Source organism: Haliotis rufescens, unplaced genomic scaffold (genome assembly GCF_023055435.1).
Source record: "Haliotis rufescens isolate VD_foot unplaced genomic scaffold, xgHalRufe1.0.p SCAF_15, whole genome shotgun sequence".
NCBI lineage: Eukaryota > Metazoa > Mollusca > Gastropoda > Lepetellida > Haliotidae > Haliotis > Haliotis rufescens.
Window position 1 is genome coordinate 18,433,800 of NW_025963835.1, and position 17,762 is coordinate 18,451,561.

General features: G+C 41.2%; 1 protein-coding gene across 1 annotated transcript in view; it reads right to left on the reverse strand.

The window, feature by feature from the left end:
* LOC124138651 (fatty acid-binding protein, heart-like) overlaps window positions 1–17,505 on the reverse strand; it is a 58,092-nt gene extending 40,587 nt beyond the window's left edge. The window contains exon 1 of the mRNA XM_046505391.2: window positions 17,358–17,505. Coding sequence (XP_046361347.1) covers window positions 17,358–17,427 — 70 coding nt within the window. The 5' untranslated portion in view covers window positions 17,428–17,505. The remainder of the gene's footprint in view (window positions 1–17,357) is intronic.
* Window positions 17,506–17,762: the final 257 nt, after the last annotated feature.

Consider the following 17,762-nt stretch of genomic DNA (forward strand, 5'->3'; position numbering starts at 1 on the left):
GGTACCTGTTGTTACTGAGCCTTTCGCTCGGCGTTATGGGGATAAAACAAGGACTGGCCGACTCGGAGTTAGTATAATGTGTCTTAGTGGGATATTCATGTTAAACTGCGGCATGATATCTAAGTGAGCGAGCACTATAAATCGGCATCAGTCCGGACTAGTACAAGCAGCCAGACAAACACACACACGTTCATGCACGTCGCTATATAACTAATAATCTTGGACGCGACGTTAAACCCCATTTCACCTCACCTCATCTTAGTGGGGTGTTCATGTTAAACTGCGGCATGGTATCTCAGTGGGTTGGCACTATAAAGGCGACATTAGTCTGGACTAGTACAAACAGACCACTAAGGGGATAAAACAAGGACTGGTCAGCTCTGAGTGGGGTTTCCATGTTAAAAGTATGGTATGGGATCTCAGTGGGCTAGCACAATAAAACCGCCATTAGTCGTAAGAGCCGGCGCAATAGGGAATCGGATGGTAACCGTGAGTGACAGTGTTGAGTGTTTGTCACCTGACGGCCTAGATCGCTGCCGATGTGATCAAATAGTGAGGGCATGTTGTTTTAGGCTGCGCCAGTAATATTCCGGCTCTTGATTTACCCAAGTAAACCAAGGATTGATAGCATGAACAATATTCCACACAATGAGTACCATGGCAATGACAAGCGATTAGCTTGGTCACACAATGGAAGCATTAGATCATTACTTTAGTTCGTTGTCGTAGACAAAACACCATCACCCGACTACCATGACAGCAAACTGACACGCCGTGATAAAACAGAAGTAGTGTTCAAAGCGACATTGAACTCAACTCACTCATGCACTATGCAGCTTGTATTGCGACAGGGTCAGAACCTTCATATACAATAAGGGGTTACAGGTGGCCCAGTTGTCTGAGGCGAAGCGATTCGCTGTGCAGAGTTGCGTCCCTTGGGCAAACAGAAACCTATGATTGTGGTTTCGAATCCCGGTTCGCCCCGATTATGTTTCTAGGTTTGTCAGCACCATGCCCGTGCTCGTGGGTTTCACCGAAGTGGTAAACGTCTGAGACCTGCATTACTTCAGGCTTTCCTCCCTCATTAAGCTGACACGCCGTGATATAACTGGAAAAATGTTAAAAGCGGCGTTAAAACCAAATTCACTCACTCACTCACTCACTCATATACAATAAAGACAGAACAGTGTAATAAAATTGACGTTAACGTTAAACGTGGTATCATTCGAACGGACTCAAGACAAGATAGACGTATGGTGGCGAATGTGTCCAAGGTTTATTAATAGAATCGATGATGTATAAGAACATTTTTATCTCAAACTTTGAAACCTTTCCTCAGTAAAGCGTGCCTCACGAGTCACGTGCAACAGTGTCATTGTTTAGCATAAGTGAAAGGAACATGTGTTTGGCAGGTGTCCGACGTACAGTTAAATCACCCACCCTACAGCCCAGACTTAGCCCCCAGTGACTATTTCCTGTTCCGGAAAAGGAAATCTGCCCTACGTGGAAGACGCTTCCAGGTTGACGACGATATAAAGGCTTCCACAGAGGCGTGGTTAGAGGCCCAACCTGCGGATTTCTATAAAAGTGGTATTAAAAGATTGAAGGACAAATGGAATAAGTGTATTGAGATGTATGGAGATTATATTGAAAAGTAAAAGTGCAAAAGATATTTTGCGACTTGGTCTTATATTGAAGTTGCAAATCTTATTGAACGCCCCTCGTCTGTGCTGAATTATTGACGTAATCGCATGGACCCTGTTGCTGTTGGTCAAACATTATAGCCCATTTATGAATATTCAAGAGATGCCAAATCAGTTATAATTTCAAAATGTTTTGGCATTTTTTTCAAAGGAAACATTGCATTTAATATTTATTCAGCCTATCACATAATAAGTGGTACATTGCAGTGTAATCTGTTGTTAAACATGATTGTAACTGTACTACATTGTTTATTTTGAGATTCAGTAGAAGTTCATTGCATCGTATTTGAACAATGAGTAGTTGTCAGGAATGCGGGTACTATTTAATGTCAGCAGTGGCGAGGAAGTTATTATATTTTGATGCTCGAATTATCTTTAAGCTTCCGGAATAGTATGAATGGATGTCAAGTGTGATAGAAAAATGTTGAATATTCTGTGATGTTCTGGCGACACCGGACTGGTCTGACACTGTGTAGAAAGTGCAGGAAGCTGGTTAGATTATATAAGTGGAGCGGGCATCTCATCTCTCATTTCATCTGACATTACATCAAGACCAGCTTTCCTATGAACATCACGTTTCACCCTCGTGTTCAGCCTTGGCCTGTCTCGGAAGCTTGACCACTGTTGCGGCGAATTGATTATTATTCTTGTCATTGTCATTTCAACTCCTCTAACATTTTATACTGCCATTGAATATTGTACTACCACTCTATTGTGTACTGCCATTGTTAATGCTGTGCACTAATTTGTTTTGATTTGAAAACCTAAATAAGTTTGTAATACAATTGTTGATTGTATACCATTTGTTGGTTGTTTGTTGGTTTCACACTAAATTCCTTTACCTACATATTTCTGTGTTAACATATTGTTTCAATTTGGGAATCGACTCGTATCATAAGTCATAATCAATAATCCTCCATATTGACAGTAAGCGAATATCAAATCTAGATTTGTCCCCAAACCTTCCAGCAAGACAAACATAATTTATCAAACTGAAAGAAATTGTTCTGGTTTGTGAAACACTCGCAATTGATACAACTGTACCTGGAGTTATGGAGTTGAAATGAACTGTCTCTAGGGACATATTTGTGGTCGTCACCCGTCTGTGACTTCATTTATAAAACAAACACACAGTGGAATATCAGACAACGATATCGATATTAGTTGTCACTTTGTTTAACTAGAGAAGAAATCATTTAATGATATCGAACTCTACTGCCATTTTTTATACCTTCAGTGCTGAATAGTTTGAATCTTGTTCCAGTCAAACAATCAAACACTTAAACAGTCAAACAGAAACGGCTTAGCCGGAACAAAGCACGGCGAAAATCGAACATTCATTGTCGGAGCTGCATCGCCTGTCCAATTGATGGCGATGGAGAGATAAAAAGGTATTTCTATTCTGTACATGTTTGTGTCATTGCGTTGTGTGTTCCCATTTCAGATTAAGAAGGGGGCACAGGTGGCCCACTCGTCTAAGGCGCCGTGATTCGATGTGTAGAGTCGCGTCTCTTTGGCACGCCAGAAACCTATGATTGTGGGTTCGAATCCCGGTTCATACCCGTGCTCGTGGGTTTCACCGAAGTGGTAAACGTCTGAGACCTGTATCACTTCGGACTTTCCTCCCACATTAAGCTGACACGCCGTGATATAACTGTAATACTGTTAAAAGCGGCGTTAAACCAAACTCACTCACTCACTTCACCCCGTCTCGTCTTTCCCTTTTACACCATGAGGGTCAACTGCGAAATGAACTCTTCCACATCTTTTTCAATGAAACGCATCAACATCTTTCTGTAGGAACTAGGCAATCGCAATAAAGTGCTCAAAATATTTATTAGAAATTATGTATTGTGGATTTACGAAGTCCCCTGCCCCCCCCCCCCCCCCCCCCCCCTCTCTCTCTCTCTCTCTCTCTCTCCATCTCTCTCTCAAATCAGAGACCACGGTGCCTGTGCCTACGTCCTCAGTGCTCAGTGTGTGTCACAAGTTCCACCTAATGGCTACGACCCGTGAAGATCCGGGAGAGAATAGTTCTTCAACCCATGCCTCCCCTAAAAGATGACTATGCCTGTAGTAAGAGGCGTTTGGGATCGGGTGGTCAGGCCTGCTGATTTGGTTTATGCATGTCATCGTATCCCAATTGCGTAGATGGATGCTAATGATGTCAATCACTGGATTGTGTGGTCCAGACTCGATTATTTACAAACCGCCGTCATATAGCTGGAATATTGCTGAATGCGGCATTAAACAAACAAACACATACCAAAGGGACCAGAATAACGGTGTTTCGATGAAGCAGAATTTAGTCACTAGGAAGTCGCTGTACATTAAGGGGAATTAGCAACAGCTTGAATTGTTTCACTAACCCGTTAACCCTCCTGCTGCCATCGTCAGATGAGAACCATTCCAAGTCCAAGTCAATGAGGTCATAAACTTAGAACGCACTAAACCAATCATCCTAATGAGATCACGATTAGTATCATTGATTAGACACAGTAGGGTTGGACCAGGACAGCAGGTTTGGAAGTTACTGTTTATTTATGTCTGGATCGATGACTCATTAATTCTATTGAAATGACATTGTCAGAATTGACAGTCAGTTGAAGGCCACGTATATTCCTAATAAGAAGTTAAAGAACACTCCATTCTTTCATATTGCTTTTATTGATCTGTCATGGCATGACAGACTTACTACAGTAATGAAAGAATCAGGTGTTCTTTAACTTCTTTTCATGGCTTCACAGGTGGACAATAGTCATATGAACAAGTGCGGTGTTCTTTAACTTATTTTCATGGCTTCACAGGTGGACAATAGTAATTTGAACAAGTGCGGTGTCCTTTAACTTATTTTCATGGCTTCACAGGTGGACAATAGTAATTTGAACAAGTGCGGCGTTCTTTAACTTCTTTTCATGGCTTCACAGGTGGACAATAGTCATATGAACAAGTGCGGCGTTCTTTAACTTCTTTTCATGGCTTCACAGGTGGACAATAGTCATATGAACAAGTGCGGTGTTCTTTAACTTCTTTTCATGGCTTCACAGGTGGACAATAGTAATATGAACAAGTGCGGTGTTCTTTAACTTCTTTTCATGGCTTCACAGGTGGACAATAGTAATTTGAACAAGTGCGGTGTTCTTTAACTTCTTTTCATGGCTTCACAGGTGGACAATAGTCATATGAACAAGTGCGGTGTTCTTTAACTTCTTTTCATGGCTTCACAGGTGGACAATAGTAATTTGAACAAGTGCGGTGTTCTTTAACTTCTTTTCATGGCTTCACAGGTGGACAATAGTCATATGAACAAGTGCGGTGTTCTTTAACTTATTTTCATGGCTTCACAGATGGACAATAGTCATATGAACAAGTGCGGTGTTCTTTAACTTCTTTTCATGGCTTCACAGGTGGACAATAGTAATTTGAACAAGTGCGGTGTTCTCTAACTTCTTTTCATGGCTTCACAGGTGGACAATAGTCATATGAACAAGTGCGGTGTTCTTTAACTTCTTTTCATGGCTTCACAGGTGGACAATAGTAATTTGAACAAGTGCGGCGTTCTTTAACTTCTTTTCATGGCTTCACAGATGGACAATAGTAATATGAACAAGTGCGGTGTTCTTTAACTTCTTTTCATGGCTTCACAGGTGGACAATAGTAATTTGAACAAGTGCGGCGTTCTTTAACTTCTTTTCATGGCTTCACAGGTGGACAATAGTCATATGAACAAGTGCGGTGTTCTTTAACTTCTTTTCATGGCTTCACAGGTGGACAATAGTCATATGAACAAGTGCGGTGTTCTTTAACTTCTTTTCATGGCTTCACAGGTGGACAATAGTAATTTGAACAAGTGCGGTGTTCTTTAACTTATTTTCATGGCTTCACAGGTGGACAATAGTCATATGAACAAGTGCGGTGTTCTTTAACTTCTTTTCATGGCTTCACAGGTGGACAATAGTAATTTGAACAAGTGCGGTGTTCTTTAACTTATTTTCATGGCTTCACAGGTGGACAATAGTGATTTGAACAAGTGCGGTGTTCTTTAACTTCTTTTCATGGCTTCACAGATGGACAATAGTAATATGAAAGAGGCCTCATAGGCTTCTGGCGTGCCCAAGGGACGCAACTCTGCACGGAGAATTCCGGCGCCTTAGACGGCTCGGCCGGCCGTGCCCCCGATGAGAGAAAGACCCAGCAAGGTGCCTGTTGTCAGGAAGACATGTTGAGTAAATCGTCAACTGGACGCAATCCTGACGGATGATGTTAAAGTCTAGGGATAATTCTTAACCAGCAAATGGGAACACACAACGCAGTGACACAAACATGTATAGAATAGAATTACCTTTTTTAATCTCTCCTTCATCATCAATTGGACAGGCGATGCAGCTCCGACACTTTCGTCGTTTCTGTTTGACTGTTTGATTGTTCGACTGTTTGAGCGTTTGATTGTTTGACTGTTTGAACGTTTGACTGTTTGAGCGTTTGATTGTTTGACTGCAGTGTATGCTCTTCTTACTATCTATACTCGTCTTGCCCGGACAGTTTTTCATCCTGTATATTCCACCGACCTGAACTTGAATTTGTTACAAGAACTCGCAGCTAGCTACGTAATACACAGTAAATGTGATTATGTTTCTGTGATTCAATTAGCTGCAGTGTAGCAAATGCCATGCGACACACTTATAAAATATTTTCTTATCTGATATTATCTGTAAACGGAAAATCCGGAATTATGAGGGTCGTAGACTTTTAGCCTGTACAGCTTGTGCGTGGGTGAGAGGGTTGGGTTTTAACGCCGCTTTCAACAGTATTCCAGTTATATCACGGCTGTGTCATTCATTGACTCTAAAAACATGCAGGTTTTTGCTTCGTAACAGGATGCAAGAAATGTATACTCCGTTTACAATTCCGCGTGCAGCCTGGCTATGGCGGACATGTACACTTTCCCTCAAGCTATTTAACTGCTGGGCGAAGGAAGGTATACACTCATGTTTGATGGTAGCTATAATTAAACAAACAAGAAATGGTTATTTGATGGTGATGTATTTAATACGGGTACCATATGAATGAGTGAGCGAGTGAGTGAGTGAGTGAGTGAGTGAGTGAGTGAGTGAGTGAGTTGGGTTTTACGCCGCTTTTAACAGTATTCCAGTTATATCGCGGCGTGTCAGCTTAATGTGGGAGGAATTCCCCAAGTGATGCATGTCTCAGACGTTTACCACTTCGGTGAAACCCACGAGCACGGGTATGGTGCTGACAAACCTCGAAACATAATCGGGGCGAACCGGGATTCGAACCCACAACCATAGGTTTCTGGCGTGCCCAAGGGACGCAACTCTGCACACCTAGAAACATAACCAGGATGAGTCTGACAACTGAGGGCCGGACGCCGTGAGACTTTTAAGTCAACGTATCTTCTAATAACGACCTACACATGTTGGTCAGTGCCTGATATGGTTCCCTGGACCAGATTGAGAGAACAAGACTGGGAAGACTACCAAGACGTATCATTAATAGGTTGTCTTTAAAAGGTTGTGTCTAGTTTCGGAATCACGTTGCATAGAATTATCGTGGGGTGATTGAAAGGTCACCATTGATCTTTCATGAATGCCTGGTAAATTAGCCATAGGAGATCGGCGTATTAGAGGAGATAATAAATATGTGTGGTTTGATGACTATTGGGATTTTTCCTTATTAAGGATACGCTTGATCGACAGTTCACATCAATACGTCAATACGTGGAAATGAAATGCCTTTGACTTGTCTCAAACATTTCATTTCATTTTGTAATTATTTTACCCGATTGACAATTCTATATGTAAAGTATATAACTGTTATTCTATTGTCTTCGAGTTTGTCATTTTTTAAATCATAAATCATCAACGCCAGACAATAACCAGTCTCGATTATCCACTGTAACAGATTCTTTTGGCGTAAAAGGCAAAATAGCGGTGAAACTTAAATTAATGGATCACTGAAAATCGGTGATGACATTATGTGTTCTCGAAAAACATTTTATATAACTTTGATGGGTATCGGTCACACATTCACCAATGAATTTAGGAATGCTACCTTTAAATATAAATGACAAATAGTCGTCGATAAAACGATCGAACGATACCAAACATAAATCATTAACATGTGTTTATGAATCACCATCAAATAGGTGTTCGTGAAAACCGGCGGCGATAACAAGTGTTCGCGTCATCGGTGGCCCCAAACACAAACACATGCAAAGGCAAGTTAGTTGTTCCTTCAAACAGCTCCTTCAATTTGCTCCTTCGCCGAATAATAGGAAAGCACGTAATTGAATTTCAACACTTTCATCCTATCTTTGATAGGGTTATTATCGTCCGTTTTATGTGACATATGATGAAGTTACGTTCACTCGAACTCTATTGTCTCGACATGCCGTTTAAGACGCTGACCGGTATGACAATTATCATCACTTTTGTCTGATACCGATATGTCGAACGTCGGATAACACGAATAAAGTCTATATCCCACGGGACCTAAATTAAACCTCCTGTTTTTCACCCTTGGATAATTAAATGATGATTAAACACCCCTTGATGTCTGAGCAATGAAATCGACGAAACACATTGAGTGTAGGCCAGACTAAATTAATTATTTGATTTTAAACTCCACACTTTTCACAAGCAATTAGCCCACCTTACACCATTGTATTGTCCCTCTGCATGAATTTTACATGTATTCTCTTCTAGCTGTAGTACACTGCCGGGCAAAAGAAAGTATACACTCATGTTTGATATTGACTAAAATAAACCAAACAATAAATGCCTATTCGATAGGGATGTTTTTGATAAGGATATCATAGCAGTGTTTTCGACCTTAAGTTTGTAGTGTTTCGGCGACTGTTTTCAGCCTAGTAATGTTTTGCTCTTTGGTCACATACATTTTTATGTGTATTCTATACAGTAAACTACGGTTATAACGAACTCAAAGGGACTACTAATTTTAGTTCGTTACAACCGTAGTTCGTTATAAGCATATATACATCATAACTACAGCAAATAGTCGGGACCAAAAAGTAAGTTCGTTATATCCGTCAGTTCGTTATAAGCGTGTTCGTTATAACCGTAGTTTACTGTACTTTGCCCGGTAGTTTAGATATAATACTCCGTGTATCTGTTCCTATCAAACATTCGTGCTTTATGTGAACCGCATCCGTCGTTATTATACAAAGATGCCTTTGAAACAGTTTGATTGATAAATTCCTCCCTCATCCCATTTGGAAATCCATAAAAATCCATCTGTGATGATGCAGTGTGGCCTTTGTTGAGATGTGTCACCAATAGTGCCGTTAAAAGCATCTCTTTCAGAGCCAACCGTAATGAATAATGCGCGCAACTGAAAGTGACACTCTCATTATGTGGCTCATAACCAACATAAAACCTTTCACAATGTTCATCATCAGCAACATGTGAGTCATTTAAGCCATAATGTGGGAACGCTTAATGTTTATGTGCGATCAATAGTTTTTGGTTTTGCCCGGTAAAACATTATGTAATTGTAAATGCTTTAAATCAAGATTGTTCAGATTTTAACGGAAGATCTTCCCTTGCATAAACATAAACTGGATCCACTGTTGGTACACGACACAAGCTTTCCGCTTTAATGGAATCTATACTAGATTTGGTTTTAGCTGCGCATGCGTAACGTCCTTATTATGGATACCGAGTTATCGTTGGATGCATTTTTACAAGTTCTGAAAAGTGAACGTTCCTACGCTAACAGAGTTGTGTCCCTTAGTCGTGCCAGGATCCACTGATCTCAGTTGCAAATCCAAGGTTCGTTCTTGTAAGGATCCTTTGTCAACACCGCACCCGTGTGTCGGGGGTTTCACCAAAGTCGTAAACGTCAAAGATCTCTATCACCTCCGACCTTCCTCCCAGATGAAGCTGACACGCCATGATGTAACTAAAATACTGTTCCACGCGGCGTTAAAACCAACTCGCACTCTTTCCTGCAATGAGCTGCCTCGTATATACGTGGCTGACATGCATGGGGAAATATACATTGTATAGATGTTATAGTCCTTATATTTAAGTCTCACGACTGCCTCCGTGGTCTAGAGGATAGAGCGTCTACCTCGGGAGCGAAAGAGAAGTGGTTCGTTAAATGATTGTATTAATTGTTACCCTGCCTGGAACTCGGCATTAAGGGGATAAAACAAGGACTGGTCGGTTCGTAGTCAGTATACTGTGTGGGGAATACAATGTTAAACTGCGTATCCCAGTGGGTTGGCACTAGTCAAGACTAGTACAAGTACACACACACACACACACACACACACACACGCACGCACGCACGCACGCACGCACGCACGCACGCACGCACGCACGCACACGCAAGCACACGCAAGCAGACACTCACGCAAGCACACACACAAACGCACGCGCACACACACACACACACACAAACACTCATGCACGCACGCACACACACACGCGGATGCACACACACGCGCACACCTCGCTATTAAAAAGGCAATAATATTGCACGCGACTATAAACCCCATTTTTATCTCACCTCACCTCATTCTATTTGAAAAAATACGCAGAACCAACTATTAATTAGATGTTCGGCTTCTCCCCAGACCCCCGTCAGAGCTATATTTCTCTCTGAGTAAACGCGCTCGTAAAATCAATCTAACTGTCTTTGAGACGAGAGCTAATGTGTTCGTGCGCCGCTGAAACACAGGGGTGCAGGTTTCTGTTAATTTCATTTCACAAAATGTTGTTATGGGAACTACGTTCAGCTATTAACACCACGCCTAACACCAGATAGGCGTATGGATTACAGATTGGCGTGTTGACGATTTCAGACCTCGCGTGGTTCATTGTGGTTATTTTTGCATCATTCTTAATGTCATTGCACTTCTTCATCACCTCGTTATGAGTGAGTGAGTATAGTTTTATGCCGCTTTTAGCCGTATTCCAGCAATATCACGACGGGGGACACTAGCAATTGGCTTCACACATTGTACCCATGTGGTGAATTCCTCGAGACGATCGAACGCTTTAACCACTTGGCTACCCAAGCGTCCCTCACCTCACTGTAGGAAGGTGGGGTAGCCTGGTGTTAACCGTAGACCCAAGTTCGATTCTCCGCGGCTATATATATACTGTGTTGAAAACCCAATCGTGATGCCTTTCGCCGTCAACTGATCAAATAATTGTAAGAATGGGTAAAACATGTCATCTCTTCCCGGAAATGCCAAAAATGATTGTTCTCAGGTTTTGCCCAAATCCTCCATTGGACATGATGGATCTTCCGGGGCCCAAAAATTTTGCCTGGCGTCTTCTCTTTGAAGAAATATATTGTATAGCTTGATGCGCTGACAAAAAAGAAGTCAAAGTCGGGGGTCGATGACTGTCGGCAAGGCGATTCATTGTAATCATCTCACCCCCATTTGATAATTAGTCGTCTCTTTGTAAATATATTTTTAGAATAGGTCGCCTTTTACGACAAATATAGGTAGGTAGCCATGTGGACCATGTGTGTGTGTGTGTGTGTGTGTGTGTGTGAGAGAGAGAGTGTGAGTGTGTTAGTGTGAGTGAGAGAGAGAGAGAGTGTGAGTGTGTTAGTGTGAGTGTGTGTGTGTGTGTGTATGTGTGACTGTGTGTGTGTGAGAGGTGAGAGTTAGTGAGTGTGTGTGCGAGTGTGTGTGTGCGAGTGTGTGTGTGTGTGTGTGTGTGTGAGAGTAAGTGTGTGCGTGTGTGTATGTTTTTGTATGTGTACGTCGTTAAAAATGTGTTAAGATCCAAAACACAAACCGAAACACGTTCCTTGTCCAATAATTTTGACATGTTGAGGTCTAAACATGTCAACAATTGTGTTTAACTGTGTTTAAAATGTAAATGTTTACGCGTGTTTAAATCCTTGAAAGTCTGTTTAAATTCTAAACATGTTTAAACGTTTTTAAATTCTGAACATGTTTACGTGATGGGGATGCTTTGTTAAGTTGCGTTTTTAGCTAGTATGTGTTTTGGTCCTAAACGTGTTTAGATAGAACACACCCAATGTGTATTCTGTATAGGATTTAAACTCATTCCTAAACATGTTTAGATCTAAACATGCCTTGAATGTGTTTTACATTCTAAACACAGTTTTACAGTGTCAGTGCATGCGTACGTGTAGCTCAAACATTCGAATTAGACTGCAGGTTTATCAAGACACATGATGGCTTATCTCAAATTTCCAAAAGATCTGTAGATCTGGAAACCGTGTTGCTAGATTGTATTAACTCTCGAAAGAACGCTTGGTGCTTACGATAATATGCGATTTTTCTTATCACGTGCAGCGTGCAAACATGAAAGTAGCACTGACTGATTAACCTTTATCTTGACATATGTCTCTATACACATGTACTTACCTACCTTTTCGGAGTGAACTCAGAAGAAACTCATAATACATTAACGATAGAGAGAACTATTTACTGTAAATCTTGAAATTAAAGCGGGCGTGAAGAGACTGCGAGTGGTCTTTGCTCGCATTAACTAAACGTCGCATTTACGAGTGAACTAATTACCCTTTCTTAAATCTTTCACATGCATATGTACAACGCATCATGACGCGGGGGCACGGGTGGCCCAGTCGTCTAATGCGCCGCGATTCGCTGTGCAGAGTTGCGTCCCTTGGGCACGCATGAAACCTATGATTGTGGGTTCGAATCCCGGTTCGCCCCGATTATGTTTCTAGGTTTTTCAGCACCATACCCGTGCTCGTGGGTTTCACCGAAGTGGTAAACGTCTGAGACCTGCATCACTTCGGGCTTTCCTCTCACATTAAGCTGACACGCCGTGATATAACTGGAATACTGTTAAAAGCGGCGTTAAACTCAACTCACTCACTCACTCGCATCATGACGCATAGCTAGTGTTTTGTTTGCTTGTTGTTTATCACCGCACTCACCAGTATGGCGGAGGTCGGTAAATAATCGAGTCTGGACCAGACACTCCAGTGGTTGACATCATGAGCATCGACCCACACAATGTGGATACGATTACAAGCATCCAAGTTGCGTAGATCGATGCTCATGTTGTCAATCACTGATGTGCCTGTTCCAGACGCGATTATTTACAGACCACCGCCATATAGCATGAATACTGTGCCCCGTTAAACAACGAGAAAACCCCAAGAAAAACCACTCTCTCACTACGTTAGAGCACAGGATTAACAAAAGGCGGATAAGGATAAGGATAAGGACCTAGCCTATTGCCTACTGCCTATGTACATCCACGGTCTCGACGTTATAACGTCATATTTGTAACTGAGATACGACAATCAGTGTATTCGTGGACTAAAAAACTGCAGGGCAAAATAAAGTATACACTTTACCTAAACGTTATTAAAAACGACCCCAGGCTGAAAACAGTCGTCGAAACACTCCAAACTTAAGGTCCAAAACACAACTATGATACCCGTGTCAAATACATCACCATCGAATAACCATTTCTTGTTTGTGTCATTTTTGTGTCATGGATGCATACTTTCTTTTGCCCGGTAGTTTAGATTGAGAAGTATTGATATAAAAAAACGTCAACGTCTGAGAATACATCAGTCTCGAATATCTGCCGAAACACGTCAACGTCAACAAAAACGTCTTGAATATCTGCCGAAACACGTCAACGTCAACAAAAACGTCTTGAATATCTGCCGAAACACATCAACGTCAACAAAAACGTCTTGAATATCTGCCGAAACAGATTCCAGTAGGCGTAAGGGCAAGAAAGGGGTGGAAATAATATAAATAGAATATTGAAACTCAGTGTTGAATGTTGATGAAACACATGGAATTCTAGATGGAATGAGCGTTTAAGGATTTATGATACTGTAGTCATCTATATCAAGGTAGAGTCACAACGGATAGATGTCACTGTGTCAGAGTGATGTGGGGAATCATCCGAGATGCAGATTAATTATCTGCACAACTCTCCTTAATTTCCCCGAGGCTGATGAATACAATCACAGACGTACGTCATCGGATATATAGATGTCAATGTTTCGACTATTAGGCTTTCCCAACATCATCACATCAAATGACCATTCCTTGAGCTAGACTTAAGCATATGGTGGATCTAGAAGCTTTCTATTTCATATTAAGAATCATATGTAACCGATATAATGATACAAGCCACTTGTCATCCTAAAATATGTAGATATGCCAATATGTATATGTAAGTGTGAAGAAGATAATAAATGAAACCACAAACATTATTTTGATCACCTGTAGTGGTATAGATTGGGATTTAATCCCACATTAATCTGACAGGTAATCAGCTTTTCAAAACAGCATTAGGTAAGGTGAGGTGAAATGGGGTTTAACGTCGCGTCCAAGATTATTGCACTTATATAGCGACGTGCATGTACGTGTGTGTGTTTGTGTGGCTTCTTGTACTAGTCCGGACTGATGCCGATTTACAGTGCTAGCTCACTGAGATACCATGCCGCAGTTTAACATGAATACTCCACTCAGACACAGTATACTGACTCCGAGCCGACCAGTCCTTGTTTTAGCCCCTTCATGCCGAGCGCCGGACAGGGTAACAACAAGTACCATCTTTTAACGTCTTTTGGTATGACGCGGCCGGGGATCGAACCCCGGACCTTCCGCTCTCCGGGCGGACGCTCTACCACTAGACCACGGAGGCGGTCCAAAACAGCATTAACTGAACTCACTCACACCTTAAAGAACTTTAACGTGTCTGCTTGCCCCGACAGAATGATGTTGATGCGAGTTCTTGAAAAAGAAGCAGAAAATGTAAATTGAGTGCTCTAGCAGTTGAACCTCATCATTTATAAATATATAGATAGTACTTTGCTTAATTTCTAGATAATGACATTGATGCATGTTCTTGTGGGAAATCTAAATTGAGTGCATTTTGCAGTGGAACCTTATGATACATAGATGTTCAGTTGTGGAAATTGCCCCGTAGTGGTCAGCGTGGTCCTGCACCATGACTGTGGATTATGTTTATTTTATGAAAATAAATCCTCTAGAAACTCATACAAAAGCAAGTCTAGCCAGCTCTAGCTAGCTCTATTACACAGTCTATGAAATCAGCATAGGGAAATTTATATATATATTTTTAGAGTCACGAAGGATATTGTGTAATATAACATTTCATAGACTAAATGTTAACGATGGTCTGCGATACTGGGCCGTGTTTTCGTAAATAATGGCACCAATAGATTAATTACATGGTGAGACCTAAACTACAGTAAACTACGGTTATAACGAACACGCTTATAACGAACTAACGGATATAACGAACTAACTTTTTAGTCCCGACTATATGCTGTAGTTATGCTGTATATATGCTTATAACGAATTACGGTTATAACGAACTAAAATAAGTAGTCCCTTTGAGTTCGTTATAGCCGTAGTTTACTGTATTTCACAATGTTCAGTGCAACCCTTTCAACTGCACAGTTAATTATGAGCTCAGTATCCGGGATAAGAGACAGCAAACCCAGCCAATGTATCAGAGTATCAGACACCCCGACACTGAGAAGGTCCGGGATCTGCATCAACCAGGCGTGTGTGACCTCATCTTGTACTCCACACCGATGAAGTGATAAGGTTTTACCGGATCAAAGTGCATGACCCTCAATGAACGCTGGAACAGTTCTCGCGTTATCAGCCAATGAATACACGGGAGATACAGGTGCAAACTGTACCAGCCCGTTTAGGGAAGTGTGGTATGTTAAACCAGTTAAAAGATAAAAGATACTTTTAACAGTATTCGGCCAGTTATACCATGACATGTGAGAGGAAAGCCCGAAGTGATGCAGGTCTCAGACGCTGAACACTTTGTTGAAACACATAAGGACGGGCATGCTGCTGAAAAACCTAGAAACATAATCCGGGCGAACCGGGATTCGAACCAACAGTCATAGATATCTGACGTCCCGAACTGACGCAGCTCTGCACAGCGAATATGTATGCCCCCTCAATACATGAAACATCTTGAAACAAGAACAACAGTTTTGGAGTTTATGGCAAAATCAGCTTGGTAAAACACTTCTTACGTTTGCGATCAGAAGAAATCCTTTTCAGTAAATTATTACTCACAGAACAAACATTAATTAAAGCACGTCTTATTTAATTTCTAAATAATAAATATAACCTAATCATTTTGTAGGCTGTCGTGTGTGGTCTTTCATTTCTCATACTCTGTGAACAATTTTTCTAAAGAAAGCTGTCAAACGTTTTTGTACGGATTGCACGTGCATGGGTGATAAGGTGATCACACCTGGAATACAGTCTGTTGACATCTGCTTGAGCTTCTTGTAATCATGTCATTATGTGTTATAAATTGCAGCCCTTCTGTCACGTGACGTGCTGTCAATTTACCGATTTCAGTGAAAATTATCATTTTATCAACTGTGTGGTTAATAAATGCGAGACCATTATATTTCATATCATATGCTGAACAGGTACACACAAGAGGGATATGGTTTGAAGAGAAACCATACAGACACACATACACACAGACACACACACACAGAGACACATACCGAGACACACCCACCCATATATATACGTATACGAGGGGCGTGGTTAGAGGGCCAATCTGGGCCAATCTGCGGATTTCTATAAAAGTGGAATTAAAAGCTTGAAGGACAAATGGAATAAGTGTATTGAGGTGAATGGAGAATATATTGAAAAATAAAAGTGCAAAAGATCCATCAGTTCGTTTTAAGCGTGTTCGTTATAAACGTAGTTTACTGTTTATATACATAAAATCAATGTTATTATTATCATATATATAGTTTATGAATTATACATTCTGGACGATTTCACTGTTGTAGAGTCTTCAGTTACATATCGTCAAGAGGCTGGTGTGTAGCCTTGTGGTTAAAGCGTTCGCCCGTCACGACGTAGACTCGGGTTCGATTTCCTACATTTGTACAATGTATAAAACCCATTTCTGGTGTCCCCCGTCGTGATGTTGCTTGATTATTGCTAAAAGCGGCGTAAAACCACGTTCTCTCACTCCCTCACATATCCTTAGACTATTACACATGCGGTAATCTATGCGTCTAACAGCGGTTAATTGTGCCATTGTCCATCACGTCAATTACGTAGAAGTATGACATTTATAACCTTAATCAACTATCCCCTGGGTCGTGTAGGTATCTCATCCATATGTCCAAGGCAACGCCCGTGTCTCTTCGCCTGTCCATTGTTGTTCATTACTATTTATATGTTTGCATCTATACTGTTAGTCAGTCTGGTATTCCAATTGCATCTGTATGTACAGCCGCGAGTAGGATTTTATTGAGTTGGAATCTCCGCTCGACATATTTCTATAAGCAATTGTATTTGTATGTTTAACAACCGACTCACCTTATTCTTCGTCTTCAATCTGACCTGATTCCCCCGCCGACATTCACGTTGACAAAACACCCAAAGCTAAGACCTCAAACGTGCCGACTAATATGCTTACAAGAACTTATACATACTTTGCCTGTTTAGATTATCAACTAAATTGTTGCCAAATACAAATGCGGCCTTTATGAAATACAATGTACACAAGATTATTCCAATATTTAATAGTGCCATAGTATTGTTCGTTTCATTGTTATGTTTTAAATTGTTATCAAAGTAATAAGTTTACTCACCGACAGCAACCATGTACTCCTCGAACTTATCACTGTAGAATATTTCCCATTTCCCGGCACAATTCGCCATTGTAAAGAAGATCCAGCGTGCACTGTTCAATCCTGATCTGTGATGCCAACGGTTTTATTGGGAGATGGAGACTGAATATATTTATAGTAACCTCATCTGGAGGCAGGTTGCACGTGACACGTGCTGAGATCGTCTGGGAGTCAAATTATAGGGCGTTAGAGAGATCGTCCCACATCGCCCATAGCGGCGTTCACTCAGCACTCAAGGTCAGGTGTATTAACCATTGGATTTAATCAGCGCATCTCGTGGTATGAATGTTCAACATTGGAGATCTAGACAAATGTGTCTTCAAATAGTGTGTGTGTGTGTGTGTGTGTGTGCGTGCGCGTGCGTGC